At 41.1% G+C, this 20,063-nt stretch overlaps 9 protein-coding genes across 9 annotated transcripts; 6 read left to right on the top strand and 3 right to left on the bottom strand.

Annotated features, from left to right (window-relative positions):
* Positions 1-564: 564 nt before the first annotated feature.
* Positions 565-2,597, top strand: I206_106927 (uncharacterized protein; the record flags this gene model as incomplete). Its single annotated transcript, XM_070203428.1, has 10 exons — positions 565-836; positions 908-939; positions 1,049-1,177; positions 1,246-1,327; positions 1,398-1,532; positions 1,589-1,706; positions 1,767-1,865; positions 1,930-2,198; positions 2,253-2,499; positions 2,568-2,597. The coding sequence occupies 10 exons, from the start codon at positions 565-567 to the stop codon at positions 2,595-2,597; spliced, it is 1,413 nt and encodes a 470-aa protein (XP_070059529.1).
* A 583-nt stretch (positions 2,598-3,180) lies between these two features.
* On the bottom strand, positions 3,181-4,636 carry I206_106926 (uncharacterized protein; the record flags this gene model as incomplete). Its single annotated transcript, XM_019157250.1, has 4 exons — positions 3,181-3,908; positions 4,014-4,171; positions 4,232-4,384; positions 4,497-4,636. The coding sequence occupies 4 exons, from the start codon at positions 4,634-4,636 to the stop codon at positions 3,181-3,183; spliced, it is 1,179 nt and encodes a 392-aa protein (XP_019009968.1).
* A 379-nt stretch (positions 4,637-5,015) lies between these two features.
* Positions 5,016-10,997, top strand: I206_106925 (uncharacterized protein; the record flags this gene model as incomplete). The annotated part of the gene is made up of 6 exons (XM_070203427.1): positions 5,016-5,071; positions 5,136-5,723; positions 5,794-6,464; positions 6,521-6,612; positions 6,686-8,966; positions 9,025-10,997. 6 exons carry the CDS (start codon positions 5,016-5,018, stop codon positions 10,995-10,997), a joined length of 5,661 nt encoding a protein of 1,886 aa, XP_070059528.1.
* A 662-nt stretch (positions 10,998-11,659) lies between these two features.
* Positions 11,660-12,132, bottom strand: I206_106924 (uncharacterized protein; the record flags this gene model as incomplete). The annotated part of the gene is made up of 4 exons (XM_019157252.1): positions 11,660-11,724; positions 11,785-11,940; positions 11,996-12,044; positions 12,118-12,132. 4 exons carry the CDS (start codon positions 12,130-12,132, stop codon positions 11,660-11,662), a joined length of 285 nt encoding a protein of 94 aa, XP_019009970.1.
* Positions 12,133-12,948: 816 nt separating this feature from the next.
* Positions 12,949-15,098, top strand: I206_106923 (uncharacterized protein; the record flags this gene model as incomplete). Its single annotated transcript, XM_019157253.1, has 10 exons — positions 12,949-13,189; positions 13,247-13,362; positions 13,423-13,490; positions 13,545-13,698; positions 13,757-13,857; positions 13,912-14,111; positions 14,170-14,247; positions 14,312-14,396; positions 14,462-14,790; positions 14,851-15,098. 10 exons carry the CDS (start codon positions 12,949-12,951, stop codon positions 15,096-15,098), a joined length of 1,620 nt encoding a protein of 539 aa, XP_019009971.1.
* Positions 15,099-15,655: 557 nt separating this feature from the next.
* On the top strand, positions 15,656-16,139 carry I206_106922 (uncharacterized protein; the record flags this gene model as incomplete). The annotated part of the gene is made up of 3 exons (XM_019157254.1): positions 15,656-15,743; positions 15,868-15,962; positions 16,035-16,139. 3 exons carry the CDS (start codon positions 15,656-15,658, stop codon positions 16,137-16,139), a joined length of 288 nt encoding a protein of 95 aa, XP_019009972.1.
* A 537-nt stretch (positions 16,140-16,676) lies between these two features.
* I206_106921 (uncharacterized protein) lies at positions 16,677-17,348 on the top strand (the record flags this gene model as incomplete). The annotated part of the gene is made up of 3 exons (XM_070203426.1): positions 16,677-16,764; positions 16,951-17,045; positions 17,244-17,348. The coding sequence occupies 3 exons, from the start codon at positions 16,677-16,679 to the stop codon at positions 17,346-17,348; spliced, it is 288 nt and encodes a 95-aa protein (XP_070059527.1).
* A 293-nt stretch (positions 17,349-17,641) lies between these two features.
* Positions 17,642-18,101, top strand: I206_106920 (uncharacterized protein; the record flags this gene model as incomplete). The annotated part of the gene is made up of 3 exons (XM_019157255.1): positions 17,642-17,729; positions 17,800-17,894; positions 17,997-18,101. 3 exons carry the CDS (start codon positions 17,642-17,644, stop codon positions 18,099-18,101), a joined length of 288 nt encoding a protein of 95 aa, XP_019009973.1.
* Positions 18,102-18,306: 205 nt separating this feature from the next.
* I206_106919 (uncharacterized protein) lies at positions 18,307-19,974 on the bottom strand (the record flags this gene model as incomplete). Its single annotated transcript, XM_019157256.1, has 9 exons — positions 18,307-18,601; positions 18,669-18,748; positions 18,816-18,861; positions 18,927-19,023; positions 19,093-19,157; positions 19,210-19,217; positions 19,276-19,417; positions 19,471-19,581; positions 19,646-19,974. 9 exons carry the CDS (start codon positions 19,972-19,974, stop codon positions 18,307-18,309), a joined length of 1,173 nt encoding a protein of 390 aa, XP_019009974.1.
* Between the last annotated feature and the right edge of the window lie 89 nt (positions 19,975-20,063).

The raw sequence follows: 20,063 nt of genomic DNA, 5'->3' as shown, positions 1-20,063 counted from the left end.
TTTAATATAACGAAAACAAGCGAATCGAGTATGGCCTCAACGTAGGTCAATTTTTCGAGATGAAGCAACGTCTTTCCAATGATTCTGTGTTGATATCTCTAAATGTCCTCTTCTGTATCGAATGCGGCCGGGTGAAGTGTATTTGTAGATAGACTATGATATGTATCGCGTGCGAGATTATATTATAAATGTTGAAATTCAAGATAATAAAGTGGTTAACTGACAAGGTGAAGGTGCGGTGATATGAGTGGTATTACCGTATTGTGGCAGTCACGTGGATAGCCTAATTTGTTATCGTTTATTAGTTGAATTGGTGCCCCGTGCGTGCGCGTGTTAGAAGTTGTTGAATGGTCCGTGTTATTTCATTGTCTATTCATTCAGTCAGTGTCACTACTATAACAAATCCCATCTTCACATATACCTTTGATATCCTATCTACCTGACCAATCTTATTCCATCCCCTTCCGAAAACATCGAAAAAAGAAGAATTTTCTTCTGCATTGACACTCTTTATCGTCTCATTTGAGTAATTTGAGATTCAGTCTGGTCTAATCTCAGCTTGAAATGTCTGAAGGATATTATGAACATTCCAATGGTAATGGAACTACAAACGGAACGTACGGAGAAGGGAGGTCTAATGCCGCTTCACCTAATGGAGATAGTCTACACAATTCAAGGGCGATAAGTCCTTCGGGATATCCTGTCAAAACTGAACCAGGTCTTAATGGGAATGCGAACGCTGGATCTGTCCAAGCTCAACAGCCTGCTCGTAAAAAATTAGCAAGCTGGGTAGGATTCAGTAATTTGCCCAACCAAGTACATCGAAGGAGTGTAAGGTGGGTATTATACCAAATCAGCTATATTTTATAGATTGCCCCAATCTTAGCTGATGTACTTTTAATTACAGGCGAGGGTTCCAATTTGTCGCTATGGTAGTTGGTAAGTTAAGCACAGACCATCTAATCATCATACGTTATAGCAAAGGAGTCATTCATCAATGTCTCGCCCTCAAGCCAATACAGTCGATTGGTGCTGATTTACCTGATAGGCGAATCCGGTCTTGGTAAATCGACACTTATAAATACACTTTTCGAGACCAAATTATATCAACCTAAAAACGTACCTGCGCCGGGGGAAGATAGGGGTCAAACAGTACAAATTGAATCTATCTCTGCTGGCGAGTTATACCTGGCAACCATACTCCTTTGTATTAAATCGGAACTGACGCCTCATTGAAATTTACAGAAATCGAAGAGAACGGTGTTAGATTGAAGTTGACGGTAGTTGATACACCTGGTTTCGGAGATTTCGTCAACAACGATGAAAGGTCAGCTTTCATCTCAGTTATGGGTATGACTCACAACGAAGAGCCAAGCTGATACATGTGCTAATTGCAGCTGGAAACCTATCGTCGATAATATAGAAGCTCGATTTGATGCTTACTTGGAGCAAGAAAATAGAGTTAATAGACTGAAACTGGTTGACAATCGAGTACATGCTTGTATCTACTTCATTCAACCTACCGGTCATTCGTAAGCTAGGTGTAGCGCAACGTTACACGCAGACTCAGCTCATACTTTCGTTTCAGACTCAAACCCATCGATATCGAATTCATGCGACGTTTGCACACCAAAGTCAACTTGATTCCTGTTATCGCCAAGGCGGACACAATGACCGACGATGAGATCGTTTTATTCAAGCAGCGGGTGAGTGCATTTTCAGCTGGCCTGTTCTACAGCTCCTAAAGCTGACAGCACACGGTATAGATCCTATCTGATATCGCTCATCACGGTATCCGGATCTTCCAACCCCCTCAATACGAGAACGAGGACGAGGAAACTATACAGGAGAATGAGGAGATCATTGTGTGTCTGTTCAGCTGGCAAATGTATATTCGACGGTCCAGCTGACGTTCTTCTTCAACCACAGAGCAAGGTACCATTTGCCGTTGTCGGTTCAGATACCCTAGTCAACTCTCCCGACGGCAGGCAAGTCAGAGGCAGAGCTTACCCTTGGGGTGTCATCGAAGTAGACAACGAAGATCACTGTGATTTCGTCAAACTTCGACAAATGTTGGTCAGAACCCATATGGAGGAGTTGAGGGAACACACCAATGATGTCTTGTATGAGAATTACCGAACGGATAAACTGAAAGCTATGGGCGTGTCACAAGACGAGACAGTGTTCAAGGAGACTAAGTCAGTCTGTTCACGAGAAAGATCTGCGAGGGAAAGCTGATGTTGTGGTGATAGTCCCGCTGCCAAACAAGCTGAAGAGAGAGCATTGCATGAAGCTAAACTTGCAAAGATGGAAGCAGAGATGAAAATGGTGTTCCAACAAAAAGTACAAGAAAAAGAAGCTAAATTGAAACAATCTGAAGAGGAATTATACCTTCGACATAGAGAAATGAAAGATGCTCTGGAGAAGCAAAGGCAAGAACTGGAAGATAAGAAAAGAAGGATTGAGAGTGGTAGGCCTCTCACTCCTGAAAAGGGATCTGTAAGTGGGGTGCGTGGCTTTCCGCTCATTCTCCTGTATTAAGCTGATTTACGCTTGTCGATGTGTAGCAAAAGAAGAGATTCGGTTTGGGTAAATAATCGACAGTCCTTCTGCCTTTCCCCACCAAGCTCAAATATTCTATACAATTATCAATGTCCCTTAATGCCCTTTCATGTGTTTATACGTCTTTTTTTTCGTTCCATCGAATTTACCTCTTTCTTGCAACGATACTACCATTCTTTCGTCTCCCTCAAGAATATACTTTGTTTCGGAGATGTAGTGATATATCCAGAATTTCTTTACCCTAGATTGAAAATGCTTATATACTATATATTGATGGTTATGCAATTGCTAGAGCTTGGAGAGATCGGATCCGGGTCCAGTCTGATTGCGTCGTAATACATTACTTGGTTCACTACAAACGACAATGCGATAAGAGATACGATTCTAGTTGTCACGGCGCATTATACATAGACTGAAATGTACAAGATAGTACAAACAAGAAAAATGTAGAGTAATCGAAATACAAAAAATAATATAAATCGTGTGAAATCTTGTCTTTCCCACTCACTCCCTGAGGAAGTACTTCAACCCAGACGTTATCCTTCTTTCATTCACTATTCTTCTTCATAAAATCCATTCGACAACTCTGAAGTGATTGATTCACGTATGGTTGAGTCATCAATCACCTCTTGTTCTTCTACCTCTTCCACCATTACCTTGCATTCTTGCCCAATCACTTGAACATTCTAATTGACTTGCAGTTGTCATTTTTGATAAATCTGCTAAACTTCTACCTAAAGTTAAAGCTTGATCTCTTGTTCCACCTACACCTCTTGATCTAGGTCCTCCAGGTCCACCAATTGAATTTGTTGATAAATTTCCAGATATTGTTGAATTTAGATTAACTTGACCTGATGCAATTCCAAGTGCAGTCGCAGTTCCAGGTACATTTAAATTATTATCTTTATTATTATTATTATTTAAAATTTCATTATCTAATGATAATCCATTATTACTTATATTTAAATTTCCATTTATTGTAGATATATTTGAATTTTTACCTCTTGGTCCTCTTTTACCAGGTTGATGAGTTGTTATATAAGATTGACCATTAATTGGTGGATGTACAATTAAAGAAGAAGAAGAAGAAGAAATTATATCATCTGTTGAAATTATTGCTAATTGAGGTGAAATTAAAGAATGTAATAAAATATCAGAAGATTTTATTATACCATTTACTTCTTCTTGTTTTGAATTTCCATTAAATGTAGAACTATTACCATTTGAATTTCCATTAAGAATAGAAGGTGTATCTCCTCTAGAATGTAGAGCTGATGAAGTTGATCGATTTCGTATAGGTAATTTACGTGTAGGTCGAGGACGTATTTGTGCTTCTAATAACGTGTCTATAGCAGAATGAAAAATGGAAATATCATTAGCTTAAGTCACAGTATCGAGATTATTAGATATCGAAATGAAGATTGTACTGTGTAGGAGGCGAATTGACTTACCAGTCACAACATCTCCACCTTCTTTCTCTTCTCTCAATTTCCTCCTTCTATCTTCAACAGAAGCTAAAAGTCTCTGACGAACTTGATCTCTTGCATCCCAATATTGAGCTTCGATAGTTTCTCTTTCTGATTCGTACATCTTTTTGGCTTGTCCAGCTCTACAATGGAAAAATCAGTATAGTCAGAGTATGAAAGTTATAAGCTCAATAGTTGCTCACTTGTATTGATATTCTATTTCAGCAGCTTCTAATAAAGCATCTCTTTCAATTGACATAGGATATACCCTTAAAAGATATTTTGCCGATGTAGGAGGTTGAGAATTGACTGATTTATTATCTAAATGATATTCTTTATATAATGCTGAGAATTTTCTATGCAGTTGTGATCATCCGTCAACAATTGCTATCATAGGAACATGCTTCGGTCTTCACCCCAAAGATGAGTCGACTATGATTACCTTAGAATTGATGAAGGACAACTCACTCATCTCGATTTCGCCAACTTTCATCATGAAGCAACTCAATCTTATTAACAGTTTCTCTTCTCTTCCTATCTCGCTTTGACTCTAAATGTTGAGGTGGTATAATTGTTGGGCCATTTGACCCTGATGGATATTTCGACATCTTAGTCAGAGGAAGCGATTTGGTTTGTAACGTGTGTCAACTTAGCAAGGATTACAAAAGATGGTCAAGAAGAAAAGGCAACAAGAGGTTCATCAATAGCCTATGGCCTATATGCAATCCGGCTTAATGCGGGGAAAGGGGAGGAGGGTTAGTGTGATCTTTTGATAAGGTATTAATTATTAGGTTTTAATGCTATGAAATGAAATAACACGTCACATTCCTCTTCCGATCATTGGATCATGATCACGTGGTAACTTCCTTCAACTCTCTCGCGTTCAAGTATTCTAATGAAATCAATCTCAACAATGCAGAAACCCAAAAGAATCCTACTGTATATTAACTTGATCTTAAGATAAAAACAGTTTATAGGACTGACAAAATGGTACAGTCTCAAGCAGGGCCTTCCACCCTCTTGGACGCGGATGACTATCTCTGGTAAGCCTGCCTGATCTCTACTTTTCACCAGGTATAATTCAGCTAATGGCTCTGTATATAACAGTCCTTTGACCACAATACGTGATACACTTCAAAAGTCAGATGCTTCAACTATATCTATACCCAAATTAACAGCTCTCCTCACCTATCATGAGAAGAAGCTTGCTGCACCATGGTCTCCATTTGGTACCCCTACAGCTAAATCAAAAGCAACAATATCGAAATCAACTTTCACATTACCTTATTCAGAGGTCCAATTTACAGTTAACGAAAAGACCAGGTCATTATCCAACAAATTCTCAGAAATCCTCAATATAGATGAAGTGTCAAGTTATCTGATCATTAGCTCGTATCACACATTCAGTATTGACGAAGCAAAGGAAGATGAGGAGGAATCTGTGTCATTAGAAAGGATATTGTTATGGTACTCAGAAGAAGTCTTAGCTTTGCCACAAATTATTCTTACCTTACTCAAATTATCCAACGATAATGATATGAACTCAACAAGTCTAGGAGATTTGGCAGCTGGCTTCATTGATGATATCATAGGCGAAGACACTTCGTCATATATAGAAAATCTGTTCAGAAATTTTAGCATATTAGCTCAGAGGAACCTGAGTGATAAACAACGAGGACCAACAGCCCTATTTTGGTAAGTCTACCGATCTGAACATTATATCTGCTGTATGCCTACATAGGTTGACAATTTGCCGGAAAAAAAGGGCGGCGCACCAATTGCGTCTGCAAGAACAATACCTAACTCTACTTTTCGTCCTCCTAATCCAATCTCGCTATCGTCGGTCAAATATCTCCGAGGGATTGATCAAGGGCGCAATCATGTCGTCTTTTGGTACCTTACAGGCCAATAGAGATATCTGGGAAACTGAGTACGAGTGTACAAGGATAAGTACCAGAATTAGAGATTTGATGTTGATAATAGCCTTGGAGTCGTTATGTCTATCGGAGGTTGTCTCACCTCAAGAGGGGAGTTTGTCGGACAGTGAAGCAGATCGAAACCGTGTCCAGGATACTTTGCTGCATGATAAAAGCAAGATTTCATCTATACATCAATTCATCGTCGATTACTCAAATGATCTAATACCTCATTATCCCGAACCCGAATTATCATCCACGCCCCTACCGATTTGGCCAATGTCAATAATCTGTGCCGCTTGGTCGATTTTTCTTCGTTCTTTACCTCCAGATAGGGTTCCCACGAATGATAATGGTGCAACGTGGCAAGATATAGCCATTAGAGGTCTGCGATTACCTTCTGGTTTATTCCCTTGGTTAGAAGTAATACTCTCGGGCCCGCTATTGGGATCCGATAAAGACCTGAGTCTGGATAATGGTGCGATCGACGTAGGCTTGTTCCTCAGAAAGGTTCTCAAAGGTGAGCGTAGCGCCAAAGACTGGCCCGTCCGAACGAAACTAACAATATATATCCAGATCTCCTAATTGGCTTGTCTGAGCTTGTTCAACTGGAAAGCATAGCAGATCGGCCTGGACTGTATCGAAGTTGGGAACTGCTTTTCGGTGGAGTGAGTACTCGCGAGATACAAACTCCTTTCTTTGAACCTTTGAACGATGAGAAGTGTACTGACTTTCTCGAAGGGCTCATTGGTCAATTCAGCCATCCTGAGGGCCGATTACTGGATAGACGATTTCCCCTACCAAGAGAGACGTTCCGTTCTTGATCGAAGTCAATTTCCTTATCAACCAGCGCATCTCCTCCGCACACTTGCTTCTTTGGTTGGGTCAGAATCATCAGCGAGTCCTTCAGAAGAGTACGGTACCGATCCCGCGGCTCAGGTACAACATTACTTCTCAAATTTACCAAGTATAACCCTTACAGTCGAATCATCGTGGTGCAAATACATAGGAAAGGATGATGGTGGAAAGGAAGTTGTCGAGTCGACGAAATCATTGATATTGCCTGGAGGCGCAAGCATACCCAAAGGATCAAGAGGGTTCATCGTCGGTGCCCCTAATTCAAGCCAAGTGATGTGGAACAACCAGATCATTTCCGGATGGCCTTTGCTTCTGGAAATCTTAGGAGCTGCTTCTGGTCTGAAGTCACTAGATGAGCGAGTATCTCCAGACTCTGCCAATTCATCTGACAGCGTTCACTTGTCTGTACATGATCTGGATATACAGTCAGATACTTCGGAGATACTGGCGGCCGGTATCAAATTCCTCCACTCAGTATTGCACTCTTCCCCATATATCAAGTCGACTGTTCTGACACACCTCAGTCCAGAAGATCACCTAAAATCTGGTCAACATCTGCTACACCTCGCTTTGACGGTGTTACAGCTTAGTCGAAACAAACAACTCACCTTTGAATCCTCAACGATTTCTCAAGCTATTGATATCATTCAATCTCTAATCACATCGCCCGAAAGCAATGTGTGGCCGGCGTTGCGGTCTTCGGGCTTCTTCGACGTCACAGGTAAAAAACGAGGAAGTGTAATTACTCTCATCCAATCGGATTCCATCAAGGGGGAACACATATTGACTGCATCCGTGCTCAGATTGGTACATACGCTAGTCACAAATGAGGACCATGTACCGGAATCGGATATAGTCATCATAAGATCCGCCTTACACCTGGTCTTCGCGGATATATGGAACAATTTCTCAGCGTGGAGATACAAAGACGTAGCGAAGAAGTATGAACTGTCCTCCTTGCTCGTCGGAATTTTTGACACCGTTCTCAGTCACCCGCTTTCAATTGACGGTAATGGACCAACGCCTTCGGCCCAGGTTCTGATCGATCTTTTCATCAACTCAACTTCACCTTTGACTTATAGACCATTAGTAGACGCTATCACTCAAGCATCTTACTTGATACCTCGGTTGATCGGAACGAGAAGAAATGCAGATGCTGAACAGGTGGCTACATGTCTGGATGAATCGCTAGCTTTCGTTGGGACTTTATTCCGAGTATCTTCAATGATTGGTACCGCTGCCGTGGCATTACCCAAATCTTTGTTTGGAATTCCAGTAGCTTTACCGGCAGGTGATAAAGTACAACTCGTCGACGCGCTTTTCGAACTCGCTGTGGCACCAGCTGCTCAAATAAGTAACGTTATAAACATATTCAAGACTCTCAGAGTATACTTAGAAGTCATAGCTCAAGACCCCCATAAACCCTCCTTGGCAAGTATGTTACGGGATCCTATGAAGACGGGCCAGAGACTCTCGGAACTCGCAACGAAAGCGGACGATCCTGATGTCCGATCTGCCGGATGGGATTTGTTATCAACTGTTGTATCAACTCAAGCCGGATGTGTTCAAGCTTGCATAGGCGTCGTCAAGGATACTCAACTCGGCTTGACCCTGAAATCGGCAATCGAAGAGATAACGTCCTGGGAGCTCTCCTTCAAAGAATCCCCTCATACTTTGGCAGCCGTCTTAAATTACCTTCAATCCATAATGAGATCGGCAGGAGCTGAAAAAGCTATAACGGATCTGCGAACAGATGCTGACTTCTGGCAAGGAGTTTTTGATTTGTCAACTCGGATCGTGCCCGCTCCACCATCATTCTCACTATCAATGCATTCGGAGGATTTCACTCACAGGATTAGGAGGTATGCTTGTTCGGTTCAAGCTAAAGCAAATGCTACTTCACTATTATCGTCGGAATTGTCTTACGCCCTAAACAATGATAACGACGACGAACCTGAAAGTAAAGCTAGAACATTGGTATTATCCCTCTTCAGAAACAACTCGGCTCTTCAAGAAGCTTCTTTGATGAGCTGTCACAATTCGTGTGTACCAGATCTACACGAAGAACAGTCCAAGAAGATTCTTGCGAGTGGAGGCAATTTGAGTAGATTGAAGACTGTTAAGTTGGCTAGTGAGCGAGAATACGGAAGAGATTATCTCTATGGTGAGCTCTCTCATATATAGCAGCCTGATCACATGTTGAGCTGACACTCTCATTGCAGATGGAACGATCATCGTCCAGGATTCCACAACTAATCAGTCTACCGTAAATCTTGCACTTGACTTGCTCAATTTGAATTGGTCAATGCTTGATGCCGACATCGCCCTTACACGATCGTTTCGCCAACTGGCAGAATCCATTTCAGCATGGACTGAAGGAGACAACCTAGCTATCAATGCATCACTGAAGGCTGCTGTGGCTATCTCTGAGACTGTCGCTGAGGAAGATAGAGGGGGCGATGTGATGCTTGCTATTCAAGTGGAGCGTTTGTCTATCTTAGCAGTACTGCTGGAAACCGCCTTGGATACAGAAGAGTCACAACAACCCGATCCGGAATCGCTTAAACAACTATCGACATACATGGCTTTAATAGTGAATTCACAGTCTTTCCCGCCTATCGTTTCACTTCGACATCCTACTTTACCAGAAATCCATCAACCAGTCCTCCGAATTCTTTATCTGCTTCTACAAGCCATCTCGAGTTCTGATATTACCACTTCCAATGTTTCGATTCGAGAGTCGATAATCGACGCTTCGACTGTGTTCGTACTTGAATCTGCCGACATCGCATTTGAGTCCACCATCAAAGGAAGCTTCAATCCCGCGAACAGCCAGCAAACTGCTTTTGCAGGCAACCTCAGTATGATTATTGGGGTGATATGCGAACTCAGTAAGCTTGCTACTGGTACAAGTAGCAATACAAATGGGATATGGCTAGATAAAGTACAGGGGTTCAACTTGATTGGAAGATCTTTAGAAGTTCTAGTTCGAAGTCGTATTGCGGATGATAAGCTGCCTTTACATATCTCCAGTATACTATTACTCCATTTGGCATTGGCAAGTAATCCGACTACTTGCGAAAAGCTGGCCATTTCAGGCTTACTCCCCTCTTATTCCGACAACGCTATTATTATTCAAGCTGAACATGGTAAAATTGTACCTCCATCCTCTACTGGTTTAGGTAACTCAAGTCATGATGCATGGTGCGGTATGCTATTAGTCATCAAAGCCCTCTTATCGACTCTACCAGACACTTTATCATTCACCAAGAATGATGTCATTCCCTTCATCAGGGTGGTAAATCAACAGATACTCTCATCTTTATCTTGGGACGGAGAATCCCCCATTCCATTGGCAGGCCTGAATGAATTAGAACTGATCACAGATGTCTTCTATGGTATTACATCAGCATTGGAGAATGATTCGTCTACTAGATATCATGGATTGATGGAAGATTATTTGATAAGTGTAATTGGACTACTGAAGAATATCAACTATTCTCTATCTCATCCTAGACTGTTATCGACATTGTATACACCTTCATCCGAGGAGGAGCGGATCGGACTTGAAGCGGAAATTCAAATTGTAGAAAGTCAAGATGAGGCCAAAACGGAAATAAATCTGTTTCATTTCCAAAAGACCCCTATCATTGCGTCTCGATCTATGGCTTTGTTAAGAGTGATCAGGAATATCAATCTGACAATCATCAAATTGAGCAAATCGTGGGAAATACTCTCAACCCCTCAAGAGGATTTGTTCGAACGACCGGACTTAGAACGATTGGTGTTAAAGATCGACGGGCATAATGATACTCATGAACCAATTGAAGTCATCAATGATACCTATACCACCGTTTCTGATATATCACCAGTGGAATCTGAGCAAAGTTCAAATTTAGACGAAATACAACAGCATATACTGGAAACTTCGTCGTTAGTTTCTTTTACACAATTATTAATACGACACTCATTACTTCCTGATCATGAAAAACAATTTGATCAAGAAAATATGGATTTAGATTTACCCACTACTTCTAAAAGAAGACAGTCTTCTGGAGGAGTCAATACAGGAAGTAAAGAAAGTTTAACACTTAGAGAATTACAAAATGATCTTAGGAGTTTGTTATCACAACAAAATGGAATGAGAGGTATACTTAGAGATAAATTAGATAAAATTTTTGGAAATGATAATTGATTGTAAATTTGTAAATTTTGTAAAAATATCAAACTAAATATACCTGCATATATAATATATACTCTTTTAATAACGCTCAATGCATAAATGATCATGAAATACTGGATTGTATTCCTAAATGATCTATAATCCAACCATGGGTATTGAGCAAGCTCCTAGTTGTTACATCCGCACAGAATCCGTCATCAAGGCTTTAATCATTATCAAGATTATTGTTACTGGATTCACTTCTTCCTGATCTCAGAGGAGGCGGGTTCAACGTATCTGGATATAGGCGCATTTGGTTGGCTGACATATATTCAGAGCAGACAGGTTGGGCTTGATCACACTGGAAGGCGATTTGCCGAGATATCAGAGTCATATGCCTGCAAACCTAGCGAGATTTAGAGTGGACCATGCCCACCGATGACTTGCGGGAAGGCTATAGACCATTTCACCTCGAATGAAAGAGTCGGGATAGATCCTCCTTCGCTCGGTCGGCTGTTAATGCGGACATCTTTCAGCTCAATAGAATAGTTCTGTATTCCGCAATTGGACATGCCATCGGAAGCTCAGGATCCAGTCATGTGACACCCTCATTACAATGCAGACTGTGCTGCTTGCCTATGAGCCCGACTAGACCCGAAACAGAAGTCTGTCACAGATATGTCTACTGCATATGCTCAGGCGAAGGGCAATTTTCTCGAAACGAAACTTCCTACCAAGTCGCCCTTCTTTTCCACCCATACTGTAAGCACGAGATCAGCCGATTTGTTTTCTTTCAAGATAAATCGAGGGTGACACTCACTGGCATGTGTTTTGCCATTATGTCGATCCTCTAAAGCTTGTTCGTTCTCATAATGTTGCCACGTAATAATCTCGCCATTCTCAGGATCGACAACTACGTGGAAAAGCTTGGTTCCGGGCTCGTTGGCCAATACTACATCTCGAATCTCAAGCACAACTATGATTCATCTATTTTCAGCTGATATTGTGCAAATAAGGGAAAGGCTACTGACGATCCAAGAGTTCTTGTCTTTTGCCTTCTTTGGCAATGAAAGCGACGTACTGATCAGTCAGTCATTCCATCAGTTCACCATGTCACAGATGTTTACTTTTCTTTGCATTTCCGCAAACTCACCTTGACAAAAGACATTTTAGATGTTATCGAATTCTGATTAGAAGCAGGTACAAAATATGCATGCTAGTCAGAATTATCGTCGCAGCTTTATTCTATTCGCATCATTACTCTGGCATCTTATCATTAACTGATACGCGAGATGATAATTTGATGGCTTTACTATACGTGAGGGCTGATTATGGTTAAGTCACGCCATGATATGGGCGCATCGGTTACATCGCTTAACCTCGATTAGGTCGTTCCCATCGTTTCCGTTTCAGAAGTTGCATACCTCGAGATTTTGCAATTCAAGGGCGATAAGAATACTCTCATCAGCCTCAGAGGAACGCAGATCGGAGTAATGGTGCATATTGACGTTTTCATCAGTAAGGATACTGGTTGATCGCTCGCTAAATCTGCTTACAATTGATGCTGGAGAAGTACAAGTGTGATTCAGGAGCTATGATAAGGAAAAAGATATTCGTTATCTTCTAAACCCCGAAGATACGGTAAGCGGATTAAGCCGATGGTACATCAGCACGTCATTACGAAAACTATCTACAAATTTACTCGTCATTTTTCCGATCTTTCTGCCTCTTGATCTGCATTGCGAACCCTTGTTGTATACGTGATTTCGTAACATGTTATCAGTCCGTCGTTTACATTGTCATGTCGCAATCGATGCACAGAGATAAAAAAATCATAACCCGACTCTTTATCTCGACTAAAAATATGTGGAGATGAACCGGTGAAATTGAAAGATAAAAGGAAGATTGACGATCTCTTTTTAACAGAAAGGACACAAATCCCTACTAGTGCCTTTTCGTTTGGGTACATATAAAGATATAAAGCATGTCTACGGTTACGACACTATACCCGCCTCAGCGAGTAGCGCCTCCGGCTTCTGACGAAGTAGCCCTCAAGCAGAAGAAAGCGGACGCCGGTATTTGGCTCGCTATCAGAAGTTTCATATGGGATACCGATACATACTTGAAATCACCAGAAGAGCGTAGACTTTTGCTAAAGCTGGATCTTTGTATTCTACCATGTCTTTGTTTGGGTTACTTCTGTAAATACCTCGATCAGACAAATCGTAAGTCCACAAGCCCAGATATATATCGTTCCAAAAGGAAGCTGACTTCGAAGGTAGTGACAAATGCCTATGTCTCTGGATTGAAAGAAGATTTGGGTTGGACTGGGAATCAATATACCTATGCTGTTGCTCTCTATACAGCGGGGTACGCTGCTATGCAAGTTCCATCAACTGTTAGTCATGCTTGAGTTGGATATCGCAATCAAGGTTAAGGACTGACCGTTTCTGCATAGCTTATCGTACAATATGTTCGTCCGTCTCTGTGGCTTGCATTTTGCGAGATCGCTTGGGCTTTGTTGACGTAAGTGGCGAGATCAGTTGATTGTTTCCCGGCGCTGATTTGACTTGAGTGCAGCTTCTGTCAAGCCGCTGTCAAAAACACTGGTTCTATGTATGCTCTACGATTTTTGGTTTCAATCACCGAGAGTGCTTTCTTCCCTGTCGGTGTATATCTTTTGGGAAGTTGGTACACCCCAACTGAGTTAGCCAAGAGGACCGCTATCTTTCATGTGAGTTCTATCAGGAAATCCAAGGGACTGTAGTGGCTTCGGACTGACATTTCTCCAGTTCACCTCAGCTGCAGGAGCGATGATGTCAGGTTATATTCAAGCTGGTGTATATACGTCAATGAGTGGTAGATATGGTCTAGAAGGATGGCAATGGCTCTAGTAAGTGACTCATGATTTTCCGCTGAGATCTTTCCAATCTAACATATATTGTAGCATCATTTGTGGTATCATAACTGTTCCATGTGGTCTGCTCGTTTTGATCCTATTACCTGATTATCCTGAGAAGGGTCAAAAACGGTGGTATCTCACCGAAGCTGAATTTGAATTGGCTCAAGAGAGGATGGCAAGAGTCGGTAGAGGTTCTAATGGTAAACTTGATAGAACAACTTTGACCAGAATTCTCAAGCGATGGCGTGAGTATTTCTGGCTTTGTCTTTAATGGAATTGCTTCGGGCTAACATATCAACTTAGACATCTGGGTTATTCCCATCACATATACTTTCTACGGTCTCGGTTGTGCAGATGGAGGATATATCGCTATCTGGTTGAGTAAGCCCTCGCACCTCTTGATGAGTGAAACTCAGAGTTGCTGCTGAGAGCTTTTCCTATACAGAATCCACCAAGAAGTACAGTGTCCAAAAAGTTAACATTATTCCCACTATCCTGAATGTCATTCAAAGTGTTGGTGTCGTCTTATGGTGAGTCTGCATCCGAGCCACGGTGATTCTTTACTTTCGCTGACGAAGAGGCTGTTGGCTCTTAGGGGTTTCCTTGCCGATTATACTGGCAAGAGGTACCTGGTGATCGCTGGCGTAACAATCCTCTCGATCTTGCCTACTGGCATTCTCGCTGCGTGGCCAGGTTCGCATCAATTGATATTGGCGGCATTTTTGATCACCGGTTTACAATACATTACTGCCGTTTATTTTGCTTGGTTCCAAGAAATCTGTCAGAAAGACCCAGCAGAGAGGGCGGTTATCGTATCATTATCTATAGGGTTGCAATATGGCATGAGCGCATGGGTTACTATCCTTATTTTCCCTCAGACTGAATCACCTTCTTTTAGAAAAGGTTTCCCAACGACCCTTGCTTGTATGTTTTTTCACTTTATTAGCATGATTGGGCAAGTCGAGCTGATTCAAAACCTCATAGTCGTACTTATGGGTTTGATATTAGCGACTTTAGTTCATTACCTATACCAACGTGATATTAAGCGAGGATATTACGAAAACAACGCAATTCAAGGTTCACCACTTGACAAATCAGATGATATCATTCAAGGCGAACAGGAAGAAGGTCAATATTACGATCAGAAAACAGACCAAGGAGATCTCCCAATCGTACCTTCTTTGGATGATAATCTAGCACATAAGAGAAAGGCAGAACTTTCGACTGCTTGAGATACGCCTATTTAGTTATTTCCATATATTATACCGCTTTTTGGCGGCTCACTTCGTAACGCCACCCATGATATAGATTTGATGCATCGTGATAGACCTCCTTATAGACGGGTTGCATGGCTGCTGATCGAGTCCCGGAAATTTGAATTCGTCGATATCATGTTTGGTTGGCTTTCTTCCAACCAATTTTCAGGCGTATACATGAATATATCCAATGTTGGCCCGAATGATGCTTCCGCAGAATACAACGATGCTTCCCAAATGACCGTGATCAGCCTTTCTATTTGACTTGTTGTTTTTCTGTTTGGTTTCGTCGATGCGTCGACTGCACGATAGAACCCCCAAGGTGCTCTGAGTATCTACCTCCACTCGAGAAGTCAAATTATGACATGCGCCGGGGCCGGACCGGTAATGACCAGTTATGAAATCATTATTTGGTTGTGGATGTTCAATCCCACATCCCATTAGCATCATCTGCATTCTCTCCAAGTAACGCCTTTTCTGTCAGAACTATCAGCCAAAGTGGAAAGAACATCGCTTTAAGAACGAGGTCCAAGATGGTCCACATTGTTGTCGTATTTGTTGAGGCAAAACCGGAATCAGTAGAAGCTGTTAAAACAAGATTAACGGAAGCGGGTAAGATATGTGAGTCGAATGAAATACCTCGAGCTTCACATTTGCTCCTCATGAGATTTTTATTTCTTCTAAAATCATCTTCCCGATACAATTATGAAGGTGTCAAGACTGACCAAGCGGAATGCATCAACAGACGAGAAAGATCCAGGTACTTTGGAGTTCTCCTTGAAACAGGATGTAGTCAATCCACAGAAATTTGTAATTGTTGAACGATACGATCAGGAATCTGTGAGTATTCTAGTTCACCATCGCAACTGTTTCATTATATTCTGGATTACTAACTTTATATACATCTCTTAGTCCTTGACCGACATTCACAGGAAAAATCCAATCTTCGCAGAGACAGTAGCTTGGTTAAGGGAAAATGTAGTCAAGCCAAATGAACCTCATCATATCGAAGCATGAATGCCAGGTCGTTGAGTTGATCACTGATTAGGTCATATGCTTATCGAGTCATTGCGTCTGGCTGAATTACCCGGCAGTAAGAATTCTTCAATGCGTCGGAACAGGGTATTTCGCATTTTACGATGCATGATTCAATAGGGATTGAGTTTTGGAGATTTTACAAAAGTGGAGTGTCAGAGATGCGCGATCCATTCATCTTTTGGAAACTGCTTTGATGTCACTAAGATTATGTTGTGTTGATTCGATGTCACTACAATGATCGGAATGGTACAAGCTAGATGCTGCTGATAAATGAAGATTCTCCACCATACGCCGGTCCGGAATATACGGAGTGGAGGTGAACGACGTGATTATGATTAGGTCATATCAAGACGATTAGCAAGACGAATCAGAGCTATACTTGTATATAAATTACCAGAGATATATTCTTATTTGTTTTAACAATTCATCTGATCCATCTTGCTATCAACATCGTTTCCGTTCTGATAATTTTGCACTTCCACTTTTGATATTCAAAACGACAAATAACAGACGAAAATGGGTTTCATCGTAGTGCTATTTTTAGAGTTCCCGGCTGACAAAGTAGATGATATAAAATCGAAATTATTGAATGCCGCTGCCATTTGTGAGTTATCGTCGTCTCCGTTATTTCATAAGAGCTGTGAGAAATGGTGTGAAGCAGGTATTGCAGATTAGCATCTTATTGGTCTCACCTTGTGTCAAACAGAGTGAATTAGCGATGAAAACAGGAAATAGTCACTTGTTCTCACCATGAATAAGGCTGACTTTATCCCGATTCATCTAATTGCAGATCGAAAAGACCCTGAAACAGTAGAATGGAACGTACAACAAGATTTGACTGATTCAAAAAAGATTACTTTGGTTGAGAAGTATGAACGTGAATCGGTAAGTCTTGAGTTGATTTGTCTTAAATCCTAGGATTCTATTCTCCTATTATATTCAGCAGCTGTGAAGTTCTTCTTCCTCTCGCAACCTTCCTCCTATCCAGCTTATTTCATCGTGCACATGATGCGTCCTATTAGGTTTCGCAATGTTCAATGGGTTCTAATCATGCTGACAATTTAACATTTCGACACTTTTCAGTCTTTAACCGATATTCACCGTAAAAATCCAATTTATCAAGAAACAATTGATCTTATAACTTCAAACGTCTCTAAACCCATTGAGAAACATTTTATCCATCATTAAACAATCTATCGCTCGTGTGTTGTTATATAGGATTTTATACATAACTTCGTTCAATATTACATCGCCAATGCAGAAAAAGGATATGGTAGGACAGGTTGGGCGTTTAATAAGATCTTACAGCGTTTAGATGACTTTGTGAAACCCTGATTCCATTTACTGAGAATATGTATATAAACCTAATGCATGAATGAGTATTTGAATTCCTTTGAATCAGTATACATATACATATTATCATATTCTTTGCTCTTCATCATACATTGAACATAGCGAAACAAAGAAACAACGATACAAAGATGGTATTCACTATGATCTGTTTATTGGAGGCCAAGGCCGATAAGATAGAAGCTATGAAAAATCGAATTCTTGAATCAGCACCTATATGTAAGATTCATCCATTCAGTGTGATAATCCTTGAATTATAATCTAATACGAATATTTTCTGATTTATTAGTTAGAAAAGATCCAGAAACTATTGAATGGACTGTACAACAAGATTTAGAAAATCCTGCAAAATTCATAATTGTAGAAAGGTTTGAAACTGAAGATGTAAGTACATTATTCAATTGTCCGAGAACAATTATCAAAACCCCTAATTTGAACATATATGGGTTACGATGATTTGACTTTATATTATTCATTCTTACTTAGTCCGAAAGGATATATCATCAAGGAAATCCTATCTTTCAACCTTTGATCGATTTCTTAGATGAGAATATGGTTAGACCTTACGAATTACATACTTTCACTACATAAGATTGAGGATAACATAGTAGTACCTTCTATCAGGATATGATCAAATGTATGTATGAATCCACAGCTGGGGTTTCGTGATAGTCTGTCTTTGCAGGTACTGCAAATCCCGCTACACGTCGCCGCTTACGACGTTGGGCTTGAAGAATAATGTAACACAACATTACGCCTCATATAAGCAACGGTGTGTTTCCTGACGATCAAAAGCTCATCCCATTCTCCAACGGACATAATCCTCTTTCAACATCCCTCCCCATCTTCCATCTTGATCAACACCCATCTCCCCAACTTTATATAATTCACAACCTCTACGCGGTATGAAGCTGAACCTCCAAATCGTAGCTGGCGGTAAGTCATCTTCTGGATTTATGCTTCCAGGAGTATACCTTGAGCATGGATCTGTTGGCAAGACGTTGGTGATAACGAGATTCAGAACTGCATGAAGGAAATGTAAGCATGGATTTGGTGTCCAAGGTGGATGAGCTGAAGGTATCGAAGCGATACTACGTTGAACAAATATTCTTCAGCTTTTTCTTTGAGCAATGACAGGACAATCCAAATTATACGTACAATCTTGGTATTTTCTCGGTCTCAAATCTTCTTTGATTCAGTAATATACCATGATCATCACGGAAACCTACTTGAACTTCCTGTTATTAACCATGTTTCAGATATCCTTACACTTGTGCTAAATCAGCTGAGATTCGTGGAGCTCACAGGTATACCCAGCAGCCAGCTTTGAGCCCAATGTTTCAGCAATTTCCTAACGAGCGAAGGATTCTGTTAGCTGGAAAAACATATGATACTTGACAAATATTCATAACTCACTTGTGAAAGATGAATTCCTGTTTCTCATTCTCTATCACCTTATTCGTTTTGAGCTCTACGCAACTTTCGAGTCCAGGATGTGATGTACCTGGTTCGGCTTGAATGGACGAACATCGACCAGAGATTAGCGCCTTACACAGCAGAAGCGATACAATCATTTGCTCACCTCGGACACAATCTACTTCTCCACCTAGACATAGAGGTATATCACCTATTGCTGAGCGTACTACGCTGGAAATTTATTCAGCTTTTCGTCTATACACCATAAGCTGATCTCACTGACTTGCACCACTGAATACCACACTGACATAAGCTGTATGCACAATGTCTGTGGTAATCGCCAGCTTACCTGTACATTAGTGTTGACATCACCACCCCAGCCTTCTGGGAAGTCCTTATCTCCAGTTCCCGCCTCCGCCGGTACAGTGGAGAACGACTCGAATGAGTATCCCATATACGTTTGCCATGCCCACGTCGATTGTTGTTTCCGCCTAATAGCATCGTATTCAGCGAACATTCTCATCATGATTGACAGAGGAATTACCTGTTTGCACGAACGTCTGGCGGATCATGTAGCTCTACATAAACAGATCCATCCAGCGCTATGGCTGTCATTTCCCATCCTTCCCGATCCTCATACGGGGCAGTCATAATCCTATAAATTCGAGTTATATTAGCTTAATCCATACATGCTTTTTATAACAGGTAAAGGAGCCCACCTGGTTATCATACCTCTCCAGGTAATTATACCTCCCTTCCTTTCACCTTTACCACCTTTTTCTTCTACATGACGCAGAGCATCACAAACTCCATCTAAATGTTCATCTAAATCTTCGTCCCGTTCTATTCTTCTGTCGAATCCGTAATTTAAATCTGCGCCTATAGGAGCAGCTCTATAATAAGTCATCGAAGAATCATCATGTTGAATGCTCCTATCTGGTAGATGTGAGTACGTTGATATGATTGTAGGTTTGCGATATGATGGTGGAGGTGTTCGAAGTGAGAGTGGGGGAAGTGGTAAGAAGTGAGATGTTTTAAAAGAAGACATTGTATGCTGTGCGCTGCGAGATAGTCTATGCTTCTTTCAGGAGATGGTGTTAGACGCCGGAGGTCTTTGACTATCCTCGTGCACATAGA

This window comes from Kwoniella pini, chromosome 10, assembly GCF_000512605.2.
Source record: "Kwoniella pini CBS 10737 chromosome 10, complete sequence".
In the NCBI taxonomy this organism is placed as follows: Eukaryota; Fungi; Basidiomycota; class Tremellomycetes; order Tremellales; family Cryptococcaceae; genus Kwoniella; species Kwoniella pini.
Note: the sequence above shows the minus strand (reverse complement) of the source record. Positions and strands in the feature narration are given on the sequence as shown.